Source organism: Thermobia domestica, chromosome 2, assembly GCF_964235325.1.
Source record: "Thermobia domestica chromosome 2, izTheDome1.hap1.1, whole genome shotgun sequence".
NCBI lineage: Eukaryota > Metazoa > Arthropoda > Insecta > Zygentoma > Lepismatidae > Thermobia > Thermobia domestica.
Window position 1 is genome coordinate 357,010,069 of NC_137455.1, and position 22,359 is coordinate 357,032,427.

The 22,359-nt window shown below is 38.5% G+C and overlaps 1 protein-coding gene across 10 annotated transcripts in view; it reads right to left on the bottom strand.

Moving 5' to 3' along the window:
* The window catches only part of LOC145678807 (histone-lysine N-methyltransferase 2C-like), a 262,032-nt gene that overhangs the window by 53,500 nt on the left and 186,173 nt on the right, over positions 1 to 22,359 (bottom strand). For all 10 annotated transcript variants that reach the window (XM_081749328.1, XM_081749335.1, XM_081749329.1 and 7 more), the window contains 4 exons: positions 19,595 to 19,930; positions 10,580 to 10,818; positions 4,352 to 7,752; positions 2,274 to 2,365 (listed from right to left, as the gene is read on the bottom strand). In XM_081749328.1, coding sequence (XP_081605454.1) covers positions 2,274 to 2,365; positions 4,352 to 7,752; positions 10,580 to 10,818; positions 19,595 to 19,930 — 4,068 coding nt within the window. The remainder of the gene's footprint in view (positions 1 to 2,273; positions 2,366 to 4,351; positions 7,753 to 10,579; positions 10,819 to 19,594; positions 19,931 to 22,359) is intronic.

Sequence of the window (22,359 nt, forward strand, 5' to 3'; positions counted from 1 at the left end):
CATGTGATTAATTATTTTAAACGAAAGAACTGAATATCAAATTTGAGTTTCTAATTTATTAAGGCCCAAACGCGTTTTCCAAGCACCGCTAAAAGTTTAACAATCTACGGGTCTGCCTTGAATCCCCTCACTCACGAGTTTAAGGGATTCCAAGGTATGGGTAACTTCTTATAATAATAATAATAATAATAATAATTGCAGCGTCCATGTAGGACAAAATTTATTTTTTAAAAAAGTATTTAATTATTTTCAATTAGGGGTCTAAACACCAAATTTCAAGTCTCTAATCTAGTCGCCCCGCGTAGCGTAGTCGCTAATGCTCTCGTTTTTGGTGCGAGCGCTCCCGGGGTTGGTTCCTGGTAGCGACACTTGGTCGAAAAGTTGTAACAGTTTTTTCAGGCTAGCCATCCTGAATTAGGTTTTTCTGATTCACCAGATAAATGCTGGGATGTTTCCTGACATACAGGTCCCAGGTTGTTTCCTTCCTTTATCCCTTCCCCGGATAGTGTGCTCGTCGAGGGAAATCATCCCTCATACGTGAAAGCTTAAGGTCACAGATCCCGGTAATGTCAAGAAATATGTATAAATAAATAAAACACATGTCTAAATCTTCAGAGCGCCCTGGCATTACGGTAAAACCATAGTAATTTTGATCTTTCCAACCATACGTTCTTACTTTATTGACAGAATTTACAGATTACAAACATATAACAAACAATATACACATACTAGAACAACTTTACATTTTGAACTTCAACCTCAAATAACACAAACGAATAGAATCACATTGGCATTTAAATATATGCAATTAAAAATGATTATGTTTGTAGTAATCTCAAATTTTGATGTATTTACAATATTCATCACTCATTTACTACTACTACTCACTTCATTTTATCAATTATAAACATTGTACTTACTTATGTTAAAAACAAACTAATATAAAAAGCATCATAATCTAAAACAACTTTTCATTAAAAATTCTATGTAACAAATAATTAAATAAATCGATACCAGACTAAAATCTGCAACTTACTCAAGTACTAATGATAGCCTAAATGTTCATTTAAAATTTCGATTGATGATTTCGATTAAAGCCATAAAAGAAATTTTGTTAATAATAAACTTTAGTACAGACAACTTTTTAAAAACTGGTTATGCAGATTTTCTAATAGCATCCCTCGAGCCTATAATTACTTGTAAAACATAGAACTTCTTTCCACCACTAAAAACATAACGTACTATGACATCGATTACAAACGTCGTATTCAAGTTTAATTGAGTTGATTGTGAGTTTAACGTCCCGTTCAGCAGCGAGGCTATATGAGACGTGGACTTACTGATTAACGTGGAATCCGAACCACATGATCTCCCACCGGGAATCGGACCCGGATCTCCCACGCCAAAGGTGCGTACGCTAACCGCTTAGCCACGGTGGAGCTCGTATTCAAGTTTAAGGATTCCACGTTATGGATAGCTTATTATAACAATAGCAATCTTCTCTCCTTTCTTTTCCCCACATCTTTTCTTTCCGTATAGGGTAAATAAAAAAAACTTAGAAACACGCTTTTAATTATTTAAATAAAAAGTCCAAATACCAATTTTCATGTTTAACCTTCCAGATATGGCCATCTTATAATAAATGTAATTCCATCCTTTTTTCCTTCAAGGTCATATATATATATATATATAAACGCTGAAATATGTGTTTAATTATTTTCAATGAGTTCATATACTAAATTTAAAGTCTCTAAGCTTCCGAGATATGGACATCTTAATATAATAACTGACACCCCCATCCCCTATCCCTCTCCCTTCCTTGTCGAATTTTCAAAAATACTTTCTTAATGGTACCTTACGTCACAAGTCCTATGTACTGCCGAAATTTAAGTTTCTAGTTTAAGCGGTTGAGTCATGGAACTGATTCGTCGGTATTCAACACCGTTAAAGAGGGCAACCTCTACATCAAGACAAAGAGGCCAGCAATACAGGGCGAAGTGACCTGTCAATAATGGCAAAATACTAAGATGATACGAAAAAAAAAAAAAAAAAAATTACGAAAACACAGTAAATACACATATTTATAACGTAAGTGATTAATGCTTCTTTCAAGTAATGAACTTACAAAATTTATTGAAAGAAACTAATTTTACAATACCATATCTAAGAGCATTAAAAAGCTGTTTTATTATCTCGAGCATTCTAATACACACAAGTACCTAATACTCGAGTTCTGTACACAAACTACTACAGAATCAAATAAGTGCTGTTACCTTTCTACTGCGCTTTTTCGGAGCTCCACCTTCTTTTCCTTGACTCTGTCTCCTTTTCTGCTGATATTGTCGTCTTTTCAATTTCTTGAGATCTAACGAAGAAATAATTTGATTAGTAATGCACTTCTGAATTATACGTATTTTATTCTTTACTATTTTAAACAAAAATATTCAAGAATAATGTTTCGAGGACGAATTTTATTTAACTCTTATTGATGGATATAACAATCTCATCATCTTTTCCACTACCACGTTCGAATATCGATAACCCTTTGAGAACTTTCTTTACACAATGATTTGCAAGTGAGAGGGTATACATGTTAATGGAGAAAGGTACTGTAATCAAAAACTAACACAAAACCAACAACAAAAATCTACTTTCGAACACGTCTACACAAATCGTAAAAACAATCTTCACGGAACAATAATGCCATCGTTACGCATCTTATGTCTTCACGAACAGATTATTGCAAGTGACTATACAAATTATTAACAGATTTACGATCAGGGAAGGAGAGAAGGAAGAAAGAAAGAAAAAAAAGAGAGAGAGAGAGAGAGAAGTAGAAGAGTTAGTACATTCGAATGCTAGTAAATAAAGAAATGAAGTATTATACAGCTTCAGAACTATTCACCCCAGATACAGGGTTTCTAATTACGCGTTTAATCGTAGGAACATTTAATTTTTTAAAAGGTCTTTTATAAGATGTTTCCTTAGTAAACACTTACATATTCTTTGCTAGTCAAGTTTTGTTAAAGGATTAAACATTATGTTTAATTCGAAAAGTCATCTCGGATTCCCCTAATTCAGAAATACTAAACTACATATTTTTCAATATAATTTCGCCTTACTTCGACCCATTTTTTCCAATGGTTGTTGTTATGTTTTTCAATACCACTTACACAACATTTTGAAACACTGCCCTCTAGAACGCAACATAATACTACGCTTTCTTCAATATTATGTTGCAACAACTTCCACATGCAGAGATATTATTCCTTGTGTTTATCAGTCTTTTGAGATTTGACATGCCCTTTCAATGAATACGAAACAGAAAAGAAGATGGAACTAATTTCCATAATTTTTTAAAGTGAAGCCAATACTCTTCCAATCAACATATTTAAAATATACACAGTAATGTGAAATATATTCTTCGGGTGCCATCTTGAAGAAATGGCGCGAACCTTTTCTTTAATTATTATGATTTATTTTATTTTGTAATGAAATATCACTTGGGGTAAAAATTACAGGAACTTTAATGCATGCGAATGTGGTGTTGGTTCTTTGGAATATTATCTTTTCTTAAACTATTTACTGTTAAGTATACTGAAGTAGGTTATATGAAATCTACAAAAGCTTCTAATATCCTGATGGTTACGTTATCAATACAGACAACTTCTTCAGCCAAGGTAAGTTATGGTATTGATTTTGCTAAGTTCTTGAAATAAATTTCCTCATTCTGAAAGTACTTAAAGAACTTAGCCAACTGGTTATTACAACAAATCATAACATACCTTGACCAAAGAATTTGGTTCTATTGATAACGTAACCAGTTGACCAAGTTCTTCAAACACTTTCTGAATGAGCAAATGTATTTAAAGAACTTGGCAGAATCGATATCACAATCGTCACAGCGTTATTATGTATACACTGTTGTTCGTATTTATTACAAGGAAAATAGTCATATTTAGTAAGCTATTTTTAAACTATTATATCGTAAATTTAATATTGAAGAACGAACATACTGTTAGGATCTAACAAACATTGTGTATTTTACAAACACTATAATGAAGTAGTGGCAAAAATGATTGTTACACAGTTCAGTATTATGGTTTTAGATAAAAATTCAAATTAGTTACCGAGTTCAAGAACTTGTGCTTATATTGACTCTTACTTAAAGTAACATTAAACAAACAAATTTTCCTTTGTTTGTGTTGGATTTTCGACCAATTTAGATGGCAAGTTCCCAATGGAAGGTAACATCTACTGTACAACAGGCGAATTTACTTTCTATGTTAATGGATTTCTGTATTTCGTAAGAGAGAGAGAGAATGTGGGAAACAAAAAACTTATTTCTTACCTGCAGCACTTAGTTCATGAGGAAGTTTGTCGCTGCCCTCTAAACCAGAATCTAATTCGTCCTTCGGTTCTAATTTGGGTCCATCCTTTTTGTCATCCAACATCGAGTGTATATCTTCCGGTTCCTTTTTAACCTCAACGGAGGAAAACGGCGTAAGTTCTTTTTTCACAGGAGATTCTCCTTCCAAACTGGGAACTGGGCTCGGCGTTGGTGGCTCCTCTTGACTTGACGTACGAGAAGGAATTTTCTTTTCGGTATGCTGCGGGCTAGGGATCATACGAGGTGACTGTTCGTTTGATGGAGGTCGGTAAGCAGGACTAGGTGCAGAATCTCTGGAGACGGATCTTGAACTCGTAGCTTTTGCTGGAGGTGGCTGGGGCCCTTCAGTAAGAATTGGTGGTAATAATGACGATGGTGCAGGAGGAACAGGTCGTGCTAGCTGTGCTTCAAGAGAAGGGACAGAACGCAGACTAGAACTGGAAGCACTAACATGTGATGATGATGTAGATCCTTGCTGGTTGGCACAACCTGTGTTTTGAAGAAGCTGCTTTAACAACACATTTTGTGAATCTTCTGTTTTCGATCCTACCGAATATTTGCAACTGGAAGTTCGTTCTTCCTGTTCTTTCTTACACACGATAGATTCTTTACTACTCATCACTGGTCCAGGACTTACAAGAACTCCACTACGTGAAACGGGTTCCTGACTAGAATCTACGGGTTCCTTTTTTACAATAGTTTCTGTTATTTCTTGCTTAATTACAGTGTCATTGGTAACATATTGCTGCATGATCGAGGCACATGTTGTCACGCTTGTTGCACTTGGTGTAGTTGTAGTGGAAGGGGCTGACAGGTGAGGAGATGAAGCAGACTTTTCGGGTGACGTCACACGAGTTGCAACAGGTGATTGCATTCCAGTTGCGTAAGTGTGTTGAATGGAATGAATCGTTGGAGTAGGTACTCGAGATATGACAGATGTGTTAATCGGAGTAGAAACTGGTGACCTTGAAGGGAGTGAAAGTGGTGATTGCGATGGTGAAGGAGTTGATGTTTTGGGAGATCGAATAGGTGAAGGAGATAATAAAGTCGCAGGAGTACTGCTAGTTGTGGGTGTAGATGTAATCGGTGATCTAGTGGGCCTAAACACCGTAACATTACTCATGTTTGCTGGGAAAGGACCACCTGTAACTGGGATTCCCACTTGGCTCACTCTTGGCACAGGCGAGACACCGATGCTTGACGATGGAACTTCACCAATGGACATACGTGTTCCAGTTGTCATTATTGTACTTGAAACTACTGTCTTGTTCACATGAGTTGGCTGTGTATGTGACAGTGGTGAAATAAGTGTCAGTGACGGTCGAATACTAACGTTTGTCGGAGGGGTATCGCTTATTGCAATTGTAGCTGAAAGAGACTGCACTTGTGGTTGAACAGGCACAGACATCCTCGGGGGTCCAATTAAGGCGGTTGTTGCAATAGCAGTTGTCGCACTTAGCATTCTTGTAGGTAATGGCAGCGTTGATAAACCTGTTGTTAGCGGTGTCGTCAAAGCTTGTCCTAAAATTACTGCCGTCGTAGCTGCAGGCGGGTACGGGAGTCTCGCTGCATTGACAGCATCTGCTACAAGAGTAGATGGAGGCACCGTTGTCCGAGGCTTTGCAGAAAGATTCGCAGCCGTGACTGACGCCAAGAATTCTCCACCAATGTGAGTAACTGCTGTGACTTGTTGTCCTGAGTAACTAGCGACTGGAAGACGTGGGAATGTTGGGTAGGAGCCTCCAGCTCTGGTCGCTCCTGGGATGCCAATATTTGCCTGATGAACACTTGAAGGAGGAAGCTGTGTGGCAGGTGTTACTAAAGGCAGCGTACGAGAAATTAAACCTTCCAATACACTGGAAGTTAAAACAGTAGATGCCGAAGGTATGGAAAAACTTGCTGTAACAACTGATGATGATGGTAATACATCATCACTTCGAGTTAAGACTGGTGCACGGCTTTCAGATATTGTAGATACGACAGGAAGAGTTGTTGTGCTACAAATTGTTCCTGAAGATATTACCGGCGGTTTTTCTTCCTGCTCATGAGCCTCAGAACTTGTTTCCTGAAAACTAGTATCTGGAACTGGAGATTGTGAAGTAGTCGAGGGACATACTTCCTCACGTGAATGGTAACTGTCATGTAAAATACTGTCGATCGGGGCATCACTTGTACCGGGGCTCTGTTGGGGAGATTCTCCAGATTCCAATGAACTTGAAATTATGTGAAGGCTTCCTGGTGAGTTCTCACTAACAGTTACTGACGATGTATTGGATATGTTTGACATAGATACACTGGGTACACTGGTAACTAATGTCTCTTCAGTTCTACTTTCACCACTTTCAGAAGCAACTGCATCTTTCACTCCTTGACCGGATTTTTCTACTTTGAAAATATGGGGCATGTCATCAGTTATCCGTGAGGCATCTACTGGATTTTCATTATAGTCAGTGGTTTGTGGCACTGCACTATGCACATCACTCGTGCTGCTTGTGTTACTGGTACACTGAGAATCACACAAAGTGCTACTATCTGCGCTTAACTGAACTACACTTTCTGATGGTTGATCTGAACTAAGGGTAGTGTCCGCTACTTTTTCACTGGCCCCACTTGTATTGAGATTTCCGTCTCCTTCCGCCTCACTGCTCGGTTTTCCCTCCCCACCATTGTTTTCGCTGCTTCTATTCCCATTGTCCCCACTTCCACCAACATCACTGGTGCTACTTTCATTAACAGTCGTTTCACTATTACTACTATCACAGGGTAACACTTTCTTTGTCCCATTAGTATTACTACTTTCACCGAATCCAATCATCCACATTGGTCCACCACCGCGTAACCCAAGTTTAAAAAACCCTCCTCTTCCAAAATATGGCACAAACGGCAATACTGGATTATTAGGGTTCCCACCACCACCGCCAGCTACGACTGGAGCTGGCGGTGGAGCAGGAATACCCTCTTGCTGGTTAGAACTACCACTCACGCTAGGTGGTGGCTGCGGCTGATCCATTAGATTTTGATTTGATTCCCCTTGCATATTCTGCGGAGTGTACGGCGTATGCGGTGTTAAAGGAGTTCTTGGGTTTTCAGTGCTGAGAGGCCTATCAGATGCTGGACTGGCAACACTGCCATTGCCTGATGGGCGCCTCATAGGTGAACTTCCAGACTGGATCATCATTGACTGTGCATTCTGAGGACTTCCCATTGGAGAGGAATACACTACACCGCTCCTTATGGCTGTAGACTGTTGACTATACATCGGATGAGAACTCACAGCAATTGTCTGGGAAGGCATGCGAGGACGAACACCACCCTCAGGTCCTATTGGAGAACGAACGAACCTTTGCGTCATGCCATGTATTCTGGAGAGTAGAGAGTAAAAAACAAGTGATTAGAACATTCTTAACCTGCCCACTTTTATTTTTCCAATCAATTTTTATTTATTTCTAGGTTGCCGAAACACTTGGTATCGTCTGTTACGATATTTTACGACAGCTGAGGTGAAATCTATAATTTTTAACAAAATCTTAAAAAACTCAGTATATAGACACAAAGCAACACTTTTTATAAGATGGCGAGACGAAGTTTATTTCATAGTCGTCGCTGGTGCTTAAGTGTACAAATTGCACATTTACTAGCACGTAGAATGATTTCTCACATCTAAATACGAAAACAAAAACAAGGTATGCTTTATTTATTGACTTTACAATTAAGCACATTATATAATAATATAGAACTTAAACTGTCATATCAAATAACCCTAACACATCAAATCAGGACTATTTTCTTAATTTCATAATTTGTTTAATAAAGTAAAGAAATTTTCCAGTAGTAAAAACCGTGGGTTAAAATTACATATAGTCGGATTTAAAAGTGCTAAGAGTTGTACAGTTCTAGCTCGTCTTGTACCTTACTTGATCGAATTCGAGCAAAATTTGGACTTCAATGATTTATGTACACTAAGCGTACATTAAGTTAGAGGAAAATTTAAAGGAATATACAAGGTCTGTACTCAAAGTATTATCAGTGAATTTATTGTGACGCGACTGTACGTCGGAGCGCGGTTGAAACGTAGTGGGGGAATCTAGCTAAGCAGCGCTCCGAGCATCCGGAGAGTGAGGACGGGCCTGTCTGTAAGGGTTGTTTTATGATCCTGTGCAAGTGAAAATGCAGCGCTCGTTAGAACAAAGATTTGCGATCAAGTTTTGCGTGAAACTTGGCAAGACAAAAAATGAAATGAAATCTTTGAATTTTACGTCCCACGGTTATGCCGGTTAGGCTAAAGGAGACGGTGATGATGAGTAATGAATGAAATGGTGGAATGAAGAAAGTGGGAGGAAACGGGAGAACCCCGAGAAAACCCACGCACACGGTGTTTGTCCACCACAAAGTTCACTTGGCAGGGACTGGGATCGAACCCGGGACCCCTAGCACCAGAGGTGAACGCTCTACCACTGAGCCACCGCGGCCCCAAACTTGGCAAGACAGCTACGGAAACTATTACTACGATCGACTGCTTATAAAGAACATGCCCTGTCAGATCGACAAGTGTTTCAGTGGCACAAGGCCTTATTGGAGGGTCAGGAAGAGTCGACGACGAGGACCGCGCCGGACTGTCATCCATGACCACCACGGCTGACAATATGACGCGAGCGAGGGAATTGTTGAACTCAGACCGACAATTAAGTGTTCGTTTAATGGCCGACATGTTAAAACACTCCGAAAAGTCAAGTTCATGAAATCATTACAAACCATATCGGTATGCGGAAAGTGTGCGCAAAAATGGTTCCAAAAGTGCTCACTGATGACCAAAAGTCACGCTGCGTTGAAACGTGCCAAGAAAACTTTGGCATGTGTAAACGTGATTGGAAATTTTTGGACGTCTTTACAGGTGACGAGACTTGGGTATGTGAATATGACCCGGAAACTAAAAGGCAACCATCGGAGTGGCACACGCTCTCGTCCGAAGAAAGCCAGGATGAGCAAATCAAAGATCAAGATCATGCTCATCGTGTTTTTTGACATTCACGGACTGGTTATCACGAGTTTGTAGAACCTAGAACCACTGTGAACTCCAAATTTGATGTGGAAGTCCTCAAAAGACTCAGACTTGGCTCCCCCGACTTTTTTCTGTTTCCACGCCTCAACACACCCCTGAAAGGCAAGCATTTTGGGACAGTGGACGGGATCAAAGCAGCTTGCACCGCAGCAGTAAAGGGCATTCCGGAGGAGGACTACCGCAAGCATTCGAGAGCTGGAAGTCCCTCTGGAGCCGATGTATCAACGCAAAAAAGAGACTGTTTTGAAGATTTTTAAACACTTGTAACGATAAATTTAATAAATGATTTTTAATAGACTTTCAGGACAGAACTTGTACAGAGGAGCTAACGGATACCTTATCCAATAGTTATGGATCTCCATATTCTACACTACCAAGTTTGTTCTAAAGACTAAAACAGCGAGTTTCAATACCTTCTTTCACTCATCTTCGATTCATTTAACCTACTGAAAATATTGTAATATTCCACAGTTTTGTGGTTGTGGTTGCGCATATTCTTCTATCTTTATACATGCAAATGTACTCGATGTAGCTTAATTATAACCTTACAGCTTCGCTACTCTTTACCTATTAAAGTACAACGAAGATCTAGCTAATATTTAGTAATATTTGTTCTAAATTTTCGGAGAAAACATTGGTATTTTTAAAATGTATACTCTGTAAGATATGCTAAATAAAGGTCACAATATTTCAATACTTTATAGATAATAACTTGGAACCTCATAATAAAGTAACTGTAACATCAGCACAAATACTTTTCTTTATGAGTTTACATGATACACTACCCTGCATAAATAAGACACTCACAGGACAATAATTTTTTGAAAATACCGAACGAATGCGAATGGCCAATAAGCCTGACGTAGGTGGTGATATCAACATGCAATACAAGTGATAGTAATGATACAACCTGTCACAGGATAGCATCGATGACAGTGGATACCATGCATGTACGGTTGAAGTTTTACAAGATGTCAATGGATCTCACGCCATCATTAGAAATTGTGCCTTCAGTGCAATGATATGTAGCTATGGCAACCGGTTCATTTTTCGGACGGTCTTATTTATTTGTCAGGATAGTGTATAATTATTAAAATTACTTACCTTATCTTACAAATATTATCATTTACCTTACAATTTGATCTCCAAACTGCTGTGTCACTCTATGGTCTGCATAAGCCACTGTATTGCCTTGTGCCTGGCGTACTACCATTCCTTGCGGTGTTCCCATCCTCAGTGGTCCTTGGGGAGAAGGCATCCGAGCAACATGACCCTGTGGAGACGTTAGTCGAGGCGGACATCCTTGAGGCGAGGGAAGTGAACGAAGGACATCCTGAGAAGTTCCTGGACTGAACGGACTATCTTCTCCCTAAAAAAGGGGAGGAGAAATAGTTTTAAAAAGCGATACATATTACAGTATACATAATACAGGAGTATAAGAAATGTCTAATATGGCTCTTTCTAGACTTTTCGAGAGACTGGGCAAACTTGCGTTCAAACTTAAGCAGCACCTTTATGATAATTGTACGGTTTAAACTGTGTATGCCATTTATTAACCAAAATGCTAGTTTTTCTTGTAATCATCTATATATACGAGATTATGAACTTAAAAGTAACAGCAAGAGGAAATTACGTTTGCTAAGTTAGAAAAGTATAAGAACATTTTTTCGATTTCGCAAAAACGCTAAATATTTTTATTGTCCTTAAAAAAAAACAATGGGACTAAAAATCATATGAAGGGTAAGGGGAAAAACAAGGAATGTCACAAAACTACATTTTCGAGAAAACGGCGTTTTAATATTGAAAACCGCGTACAAATAATAGGGTTATAAAATCTTTTGCCACTTTTTACATGAACATTTCTACATCTACGCATGCATGGCATAGATAGTCAAATAGTGCCAAGAGTCACCAACAGATAGGACAAAGCACCCGAAAAAGCACATCCATGGACATTCCTTGTTTTTTCCCCGTACCCTTCATATATATAGTACCTTCATATAAGCAAATGCACAGTCTCAAGGCAACACAATTTTGTGAAAGCAAAATGAATGCGAACAGCCAATAAGTATGACGAAGTTGGTACAGTGTAACAAGTAGCGCGGATGTGGCTGAGGAGCTGACGGGAGTTTACCCCTAGTCGCATAATTTGGCATTGGGAATGCGAAGATGTCAGTTGTTGCGCGATTTTATTTAATTTCATCAAATTTTCCTTAAAAATCAGCCAAAATAGGTTGAAGGTAGCTGTTTAGTTATTTCTGTTGCTATAGAAACCAGCCTTGACCTTGGCCTTCTGGCGGTCAGGTGGGTGGGCAGAAGGCTGACAGGTGCTGACATCTATAATGTATAATCAGAGAAAAAATACGTAACGAACCTTCAAACGACAGAGGAACATGTTATCGGCTAGATCCAACTAAAAGTATTCTTTGAAAATTATAACGTTTAGTGTAAAATGTGGACTGTTTAATGGACATATGTGTGTTATTAGTGTTTGGCCTTCATTATAGTCAAAAATTCTACAAAAAAATGGATCTACTAATCGGTGTTAAATAAAACAAATATTTCTTCGAAAAATAGTGAACCTACTATATTAAATTTGAACTGACTTTTCGGCAACGTAATTGGAAACAGAAAGTGGTAAGTGTTGTGGATTGGTGATTTATTTTTCATATAATTATATACTGTGGAAGATTTCAGGCAAACTGTTTGATTTAAGTGGCACTTGAAGAATTTAACGAGAAATATTTGTATTGAATCAAAATTTGCCACACTTACATTTGAATGGGGAATAATTTTTGTTTTATTTGTACTCTTTTTTTTTAAATTAAAAACTTGTTATCATTTAATTGGCCATTTTCAATTGTCTATCTGAATAGAGAAGCCAAATCCGCAGTTGCAATCACGGTACAATTATATGCAACAACCTTGGAACACAGTACACCAGTGTTATGTAACATACACCATTAGCAACTGTTAAAAAGCATAGTGCTGTTCGAATGGGACGGACATAGTAGACCTATCATTCGGTAGATCGGAACCAACGCTACGCCTGAAATGGCAGTAGTAAAGAGTGTAAGGACCCAGCAATTCAAATCTGGTCATAGCATTGGTAGTTCAGCACAAACCATCTAGAAGTTCCTGTATAGTGCACCGAATCGCCAAAAAGAAGCCTTTGCTTACAAAATCACAAATAATGAGGAAACACATCTGGACCACCACAACAAGCACAACGCTTTTAGAACTATTTTCCATTCTAAGGTGAAAGATGATTTTATTAATTCTCAGAAAATGGTTGAAGAGTGTGTGGAAGCGAACGACACAACATCCACGGTTCACTCACAATTCCACCATCGACACTGAGATACGGCGGTTTAAATGTCAAGGTGTAGGGTACAATTTGGAAAGATGGCCGTTACCCTATTTCCTGCAACAGGCATTCATCAATCCAACGAAATACATACGGGCGTTGTAATATGGATTGGCTCCCTTATTTGAATCGTGAACTGTCACGGAATGTCATACGATGACGGGACACCATATCATATGGCAAGGTTGACCATCCACTATAAGCAAAATATCGTTCAAATTCTGCTGTGGCCTGAGAATGCCGCGACTTAAATAACAGATTATTTAGTACCTCTTACAGCTAAAATTTCACGACCACCACCACAAACACGCAAACAAACGATAATTCTTTTGAGGCAGTCTATAACGAATGGTACCACTATCACAGGATGTCACTGGATATCATGGTACCTAGGATAGAAGCTCCACCAATTACTACGTAGGCGAGTCAAAAATTATCTACACTTTTGTCATAACTTTTCTTACATTGCGCACTTTGTCTTCTGTCCTCGCATATTTTATTGTTATACTGTTGTGGTAATGCTGTGAAAGTGTGATCTCAATTCCTCCATTTTTCTTCCTTCTGTTGCAGATGTATCATGGTTGTTCCATTAGAAGTTTGCACCAAAGAGGAACAACGAGCAGTGATCCGATTCATCTGGTCGCAAGGTGTCAAAGGGTCAGTGTCGATTCATCGCAATATGAAAGAAGTGCACTATCACGTAAAACTGTGTTGTCTCGAGAAGTTTAAAACTGGTCGAACAAGTGTAACGCATGAAGAGGGAGCAGAACGGCCATCAACCTCCACTACACATGACAATATTCAGTAAGCTCGAGAGATAGTTCTGGCGAATAGGCGTTCACTATCGATGAGGTAGCAGCTGCTTTGAACATCAGTCATGGCTCTACCCATCAAATCATCCACGACGAGCTCGGTTTTCATAAAGTCTGTGCACGGTGGGTACCAAGAAAGCTTACTACAGAACACAAGCTCACTCGTGTTAGGGTCTGTCAACGCTTACTCCCTCGCTTCAACAACGAAGGTAATGCATTTTTAAGCAGAATAGTCACCAGAGATAAAACATGGGTTCATCACTACGAGCCAGAATCAAAGCGCCAGAGTATGCAGTGGAAACACCCTGGATCTCCGACAAAGAAAAAATTCAAGACTGAGCCATCCGCAGGAAAGGTTATGTTAACTGTGTTTTGGGACTCACAGGGCTCATAATGGCAGAGTTCATGGAAAAGGAAAGACGATCAACAATGCGAGTTATAGTGAAATGTTGGAAAAGAACCTGAAGCCGGCAATTCGCAACAACCGCCGAGGTTTGTTGTCGAAGAAAGTTTTGTTGTTGCATGACAATGCACGGCCACACACGACGCCTCATTACACTATTGAAACCATCAACAAGCTGAAATTTGAGTTATTGGAACGCCCTCCCTACAGCCCAGACCTAGCTCCATCTGACTCACTTGTTCGGGCCACTCAAGGATGCTTTGCGTGGTCGCCGATTTGCCTCAGATTTAGACGTGCAAAATCAGGTGCAAAAGTGGCTTCACGACCAACCGAAAACCTTTTATTTGGAAGGAATACGTAAGCTCGTTGACCGTTGGGCAAGTGCGTTGATAAGGTGGGAGATTACGTAGAAAAATGAATACATAGTATAACCCTAGCTTTATGTAAATAAACTGTAGAATGAAAAAAGTGTAGATAATTTTTGACTTGCCCTCGTAATTCCAGCATCAAGAATGCTCTTCTGTATGCTAGGACGTAGCAATTGTTACAGGATTGTTTTTTACAGGTGTATTTACGTATGTCAAACTAGTGTACACCAATGGTTTTTGATCCTAGAACCCCCTTGGGTGAATGTGATTGTTCCGAGCGCTCCACGTCATCTTTACCCAATCCACCCTTGCAAGGCTAAATATGAGACTTGGACAAAGCAATTTACGGACCAGAAAAAGGCTTTAATTCTTCAGTTTTACATAGTCAAAGAAAATTTTGTTTCTACAATTTGTCTTACAGTCCCCATCTTTTCCCTTATTTTCTCTAATATACGCTCTCCCTTCTCACTTTCCAAAAGAAAGGTACCAACGAGCTGCTGATGGAAAATAATAATATTTGTAAAAAAAATATGAATTTTTGATAATTTGAGACATGCATAATGGCTTTCGTCTAATAATAATAATAATAATAATAATAATAATAATAATAATAATAATAATAATAATAATAATAGTAAAGTATAACAAGTTATGAATTTCCCTTAATAGTCTATCGTCTTCCGGTCGCTCCTTTTTGCTTCAGCGCCCCCTTGGAAAACAAGATAACCCCCGGGAGGTGTTAACGCTGACGTTGAGAACCACTGGTGTATACTATCCGAAAATAGTTAAAACACAATCACTATTAGAATTTCGTTAGAAAGGGCAAGAAATAGGGAAACAAAGATATATATATATAATAAAGCAATTTACTCGCTGACCCTCTCAAAAGTTTCCTTTTCATATAGAAATAATATGTGCAAAATATCATGTAAGAACTTTAATATTTAGAGGTGGCTCAAAAATGTTAAAGTTGTGCTATGTAAAAGCCTAACGCTAACTGTTCGAGTATTCTATATGTTTCACACAAGTCAGTTATTCACAGTGAATCAACGTAACTGCAACAATTTCGAATAGTCTCTACTGAATTATTACAGAACAACGTATTCCAATTGCGAGTAACCCCATATAGGTTTACAATCAATCATCCTGAAGAAAAGTTGATTTCCTTGTAACAGGAAACATTTCCCGTGTGTGTTCGATGACTTGGATCGCACACTGCAACTGTTCTTCAGTCTTAAAGCGTCCTGACTAAGTCGCTTCTTGCATTAGGGCCACACCATGCTCCGCATGTTCATTTGTAGTTGCTAATGAGCAAACAATTATCTTAGCGACCTTAAAGTTATCCCTATCATTCCATACATCAGGGTCTTCACTGAGGAAATAATCTGAAATGCCAAGAAAAGCAAACACATTTGTGCTTCTTTTTGTCACAAAATCGACGTGTGTATTACTTTCTACCATAGCCAAATTCGCCTCTGCTGGGATTGATATGCCTACTCCTTGTTCTATCTCTGCTGAAGATTGTACCATAGCTCGTTTCGTGCTAGAGTAACTCTGGGTCAAAGAGACTAAGGAGAATCAAATCTTCTGACAGGTACTACAGATACATTGTCATTTTGTGTGATGTTGCTTCACAAATCTCATGTTCAGGATAAGTATGAAGTTCCTTAAGGATTTGGAGATAATTTCTAGCTGCCGTAGAAGCCTGGGGTGCCAGAAACCAGAATTTAACATAAATCTTCGAGAGGAATATGTTGAGATCTCGCAATCCCTGCAACTCTGTGTCTGTTTAAGTTGGGAACAGAACAACAAAACCTTAAGACTGTAGGTTGCCTTTGCCATCCAGCGAGCTTGATGCATTGCCTCACGAGCTCGGAACTTGATGGACCAGTTGGTGAACTACCCAAGGAGATTAACATCAACAAGAGCAGTTCGCGATAATCGTCTCGCGGTTGACGATTCTGCAGTTGGTGTTCACAGAAAGGAATTATTTCAGCCTGGACATCACGAATTTCTGCTGCTGCAAAATTGTGTCAGATGACATCCTCACTTTCCCTGGCTTGACTGGAGGGCCATGTTGCGTGAAACGTTTGAGCATGAGAATGTCTGGTGAATAGAAGGGTCTAAGTACGCTCCAAAGGCAAAGGAAAAAAACAGTTCTAGGATGTGTTGTCGATATCCGAAGTATAGAAGACTACGGCCTAGTAGCTGTTCAGAATGATGCATGCTGCTGAAGAACGGCCAGTACTGGAACTGGTAGTATCAAAACACATGACACGTATCAAGTTTTCCAGTTCCCATTCCTTCACACTACTGTATACAGCATCAGCTGTAGCTATTCCACTTCCAAAGAATAACTTTGGAATTTCTATTATTTTTTTCAATCCCACAGTCGACACCAAAAGGGACAGCCTCTCTACCATATTGCTTCTACTAATATAACTCATTAACTTCCCATTCCATTGAATTGTCAAAATTGTGTTTGGTTTGAATGACTCTTTAATGTGAGTAGCAACCGACTGTATGTATTGATGATGCTGACGGCGGATAGTTGATCAATTAATCATACGATTCTTATTTTTCTTAAGTCCTTTCCACTGTAAGGAAAGATGCTCAAGTTTCTTTATCGAATCTTGACGCTGTTCGACAGGGATCCTAGAACGAGACCAGATATCCAACTCACTCCATTGAATTGGTTGCTGCCGTTCGGATAGTTTCTTTGAGAAAATTATGACGATGCAAAAAGTGGCCAAGGACCTGCTTCACTGCTGCAATTGTAATATCAATATATATATAGAGAATGAGCCTCTAGTACACGGTTCACTTGCCTTTAAAGGAAACTTACTCTTACAGATTTACACTTTACGATGTATGGCTGTAAGAATAAGTTTCCTGGTATGTCACGATTAAAACCTAAACGTGTTGTCAGCAAACAATCTAAACTACTAAAATGAGTTCTTCATTAATTAAAGCACGCCAGCCATGACTGAAGCATTTCTTAAAATGGCTGAATATTTAAACTTGGGAGACAAATTGTGAACTATAGACTGAACCACGTCGATGTCGCTGCTTTTCGGGTACCATCAAACAATGCGATATAGGTCGTGAATTTTTTTGATTATAGGTATTAATTTTAACTTTCTGTGGGGTTCTTTTCGGACGCACACGCAGGCATTAGTGCTCTATAGATAAGAATACTTATCATATTTAAAAATTTGCATACCTATAAGTTTATTAATTTATTATAAGATATTGTTTATTATCTTTGTTACTATTTAGTATTATTATTTATCATTAATTTATAACTTACATGATGGAATGAAAAATTATAATAAAGCGAAAGCATGTCGTATACAACTTGATTGTGTTCTGCGGCAGACTAGGTAATAAACTTCAAGTCGCTTGAGCCACCTCTAAATATTACTCAATTTCATTCAAATTTCACAGAAAATTGTTTTTCAGAGAAAGAAGCTCGCGGGGTCAGAGGCTGAACTTTCAGACATGTGAAAATAAGGACCATCCTAACATTATATATTATATATATAGACATAATGTGTAAAGCGTCCAGGTGGGTGCATGCTGGAATGCCCGTGAAAAAATCTGTGCTGTTTATAGGCAAGATACATTATAAGAAGCAATTATCAAAAGACGGTTTAGTTGCTTTTGGTTTGGAAATTTCGGTGTCCAAGACACTCCTCGCAGAGGGCGACCAATTACAGAAAAAATGGATAATATTCTGACGAAAGTCCAGCAAGGAAGTAAACAGACGTGACATTGCCGATGACCTAAACATTCATCAACAAACAGCGTTAAACCATTTGGAGAAAGCTGGTTACCAAAAGAAGCTCGACGTTTAAGTGCCACTCGATTCGACTAGAAAGATCGAATTTCTATTAGCGAATCTCTACTGAAACGTAATAAACTCGAGCTACTTCTGGAGCAATTGATCACGAGTGATAAAAGTGAATAACCTATGATGTGCGAAGAAATAAGCGTGGTCGAAGAGAGAAGCTCCATAGTCTGTAGCAACGCCCACACTGACGCCCATTAAGACTATGTAGTGCGTTTGTTGGTATTGGAAGGGCTCGTGCACTACGAGCTTCTATCGCGGGCAGAAAGATAAACTCGAATCTGTACTGTTGACAATTGGCGCCAAATGAGCCTAACAATTCAAAAGAAACGGTCGGAACTGGTCAACAAAAAAGGTGTCGTATACCATGCTAAAAAAAATGTCAGAGCGCATACATATTTAACAACCAATTAGAAATTGAGAAAACATGGCTGAGAAGCTCTAATATATCCACCATATAGTCTGAACCTAGCATCGTCAGACTTATTTATTTCTGTCTCTGCAGAGCTACCGGAATGGATTTAAATTAGTTTTTAAAAAAAGGCCTATGGAAATCATGATGGTGTTGAAAAGAATGGCGGAAGGTCATCGAACAAAACTGTACATACGTGGTTTCATCAAGTTATTTTCAAATCACAATAAATCTAGTCTCAATTTTGAGCTCCAAGGGCTCAACACTTTTTAGGCAACCTGATACTTTTAATCTATACTTATCCAGAAGCTCTTGTACAACTCTACATATCGTATCTCGGAGCAAAGTAGCAGTCCCAACAACCGAAAGGAATAGCAATTTGGTTTTAAAACACCTGAAATAAGGTAATTTTAAAAATCATCTTAATGTTCTTTTTTTATACGTTTTATCTTTTTCTTACCAGTTGTCATTTACACATAATGTGGTAGTAGAAACTTTTCTACCAGCCAGTGCAATTTACTGTCCAAGTGCTATCCAACTATTTCCTTACATCGTCGTTTTGTATACTTTCGAAGTAAGAAATCCGATTTCCGCAAAAGGTCATAACATGTTTCGTTAATGTCAACACACTGTTTACATATTCCATTAGCAGTTCAGAAAAAAAACCGTTAACTCGTTCAGAAAAAAAAAAAACATTAACTCGTTACGTCTACACAGAGAAATGCAGAAAACAACGATTTGTTTTGTACCTAATTCTCTACAACTAAATTAATTTCTGAGAGAAAATCTGCAACTGGACGGATAAGCCAAAGGTTTGGATTCTAAATCCAGCCGAATGATATTTTCTATTTCATTTAATGTGTATGAAATAATTAGATACTAATATTTCTATTGCAACAACGAAATACGAAGCAGTTAGGAATTTGAACCTACCTGAGAATGTGGCGTTCCCATCCTAGGCGAAGGCTGAAGACTATGTGGTGACATCTGATTCGCTGGATTCGGACTGTGTTGGAGCACAGCACCCGGACCAGGACTATGAGCTAGGGGGCTATGTAATGGTGACTGTTGTAACATAGGCGAGGGGCACGGCCCCAACGATGGTGACGGGGACATCATTGGGGACTGTGGAGTAGATGGATGAATAGGAGATGGAGCAGAAGTTGGAGGTGGACCAAGAGGTGAGTGCTGAGTGTGGATGACTCCTCCTACTGCTTGTGGTGGAGTTCCGATTATAGCTTGTCTCTTTTGCTGTTTGTTTTGATAATCCTGGAAAGATATACAAATACATGTATTAACTATTTCGTCCGTTGTTAATAAAGAATTTTATACTTGAAAACCTTAAAACATTTAATCTTAACTTCATTGTAACGTTTCCTTCCATAGTAGTAAATACAAGCTCCGAAATCAAACTTGGGAAGATGATTTTATATATCTATATATACGAGGTGTGATCAAAAAATACGGTGGATAATTCTATTAGAAACAAAGTAATAACTAAGCTTACATGGAATTTAATTTCCTTCAAAGTACTGCCCTTGGCTAGCAATGCACTTATCCCAATGCTGAGTCCATGACTGGAAGCATTTCTGGAAGGCTTCTTTTTGGAATGGCGTTCAGCTGCTCTGTCATGGTTCTCTCGATGTCAGGAATCGTGTCCAAACATTTTTTTTTAAGCATGGTTTTAATTTTTGAGAAGAACCAGAAGTCGCGTGATGTTATATCTGGAGAGTACGCTGGATATGTACAGCCAAATATTGCTTCGGCCAAAAACTCTTGTTCGTCAGTCAAAAGTCGGGGAACGAATTTCGCACTCACTCTTCTCATTTCCAAATCGGCGGTTAAAATGCTTTGGCCGGACCCGCACAAGATGTTTAGTTCTTTGGAAAGCTCTGGAATAGTTACTACCCTATTTGAACAAACAATTTTTGCCCCTTTTTGCACGTTTTCTTCTGTTTTTGAGGTTAATGAACGTTCCGAATACTGCTTCTTCTACCGACTCACTTCCGCTTTTAAATTGCTCATACCACTTGTAAACGGTTTTCAGAGCTACAGAATTATTGCCATACACCAATCTCAACATTTCATGTTTCTTTGGCACTTTTTTGCACCTTGAAACGTTCACGCGTTGTTGATGCGCAACAGAGACTGTAATCACAACCTTACTCTAGTGGCTATGGACGCTGATCGAGAAGTCAGAACGTGTTCCAACTTGACGCTGACTGTCTCAAAGGATCAGGCTATCGGACAAATTACGTCAAATGATTGTAGCGTCAACAGTTGCTGCTTAAAACATTCATTCACCGTATTTTTTGATCACATCTTTATATATATATAGATATAGATACAAGTGGATGATATAAGTTCTAACATACACAGACAGGACCTTTCCGAACTATAAATTTCTGAAAAAGCAAATAATAATTTCTTGAAGTGTCCTAGCTCAAAAGCTATGGAACCGGGTAAAGTGACTCGAGAAATAATAACGAATCCAGAAATCTTTATCAAAATATCCATGAAAATTAAACGAAATATCTATAGGCTAAGGGAGGCAGATGATTAGGGGCACGAGTTTTTCGCATTAAGAATTTGAAAATTTCGCGTTTCGTTTTTCGTATTCGCATTTTTGTCGCATTTTCCAAATAAAGTTTCACATTTTGTAGCTCTTGTGGAAAAGAATTCGCTGACATTTTTTACAATTGTTCCTTTTATTCATAGATCACTATAAAAATAAACCAGTAATTACCTAAAAACAAAATACACTGAATATTTCACTTGACAATATCAATTTCATTTATAGAAAATTATATATATATATATATTTTAAATCAAACTGAGGAAAATCAGTAACTAAACTTACTATGAGTAGGAAAGTTTTGCTGTCTTCTAAAAGCACAAGTTACATTTAAGCATTAAACATAAGCATGTTACATGTTTCCACATTTCCCTCCTTCATTGTTGTACATTTGTCACTTATCATCAGTCCATACTTAGAAAAAAAAATAATCTCTCACAATTAGCATTGCTTGTTGGAAGCTACACATATGTAAGTGCATTTACAACAAACTTCAAACAATCCACTTCGGGACTCCCCATCCAGCGTCGACGGTGATAGCTAACGAGCAACATGTTCCCTATAGTCGTATCCTAATCACTCAAGATGCACAGTTCATGCCACGTTTTACCGTTTCGTCACCGGAAAACTAGCATTTTTAAAGTAATGAAAACGTATTTTTAAAATTTCGGGTTATATCGCGTATTGTTAGAAATTTCGCGCGAAACTGCCAATTTCGCGTTGTATCAGTGAAAATACACATAGAGTATCATAAAACGTCAAGAAACTGAAAATCACTTAATTCTGACGCATTCCGTTTTATCGCGCATTGAGAAAAGCTCGTGCCTCTACAGATGATTAATGGAAGTGAATGCTTACGACAAAATTGGTGGAATGAGAATTTGGGAGTAAATGGGAGAAACAAGGAATCTTGTACCAGAGGTAAGTACTCTACTGCTGAGCTACGGTGATCTCCAAAATATTCATATTTGAATAACGGATCTCAATAACACCATTTATTGTAAGATTACTCCAAGCAGGTACAATAAATGATCAGTCTTATGATAAGCACTTCTGCGTAAAACGTTCCAGTAAGTTCAACGTAGTGCTTCTGCGTTGAATAATAAGGCAGTAGAAATATTTC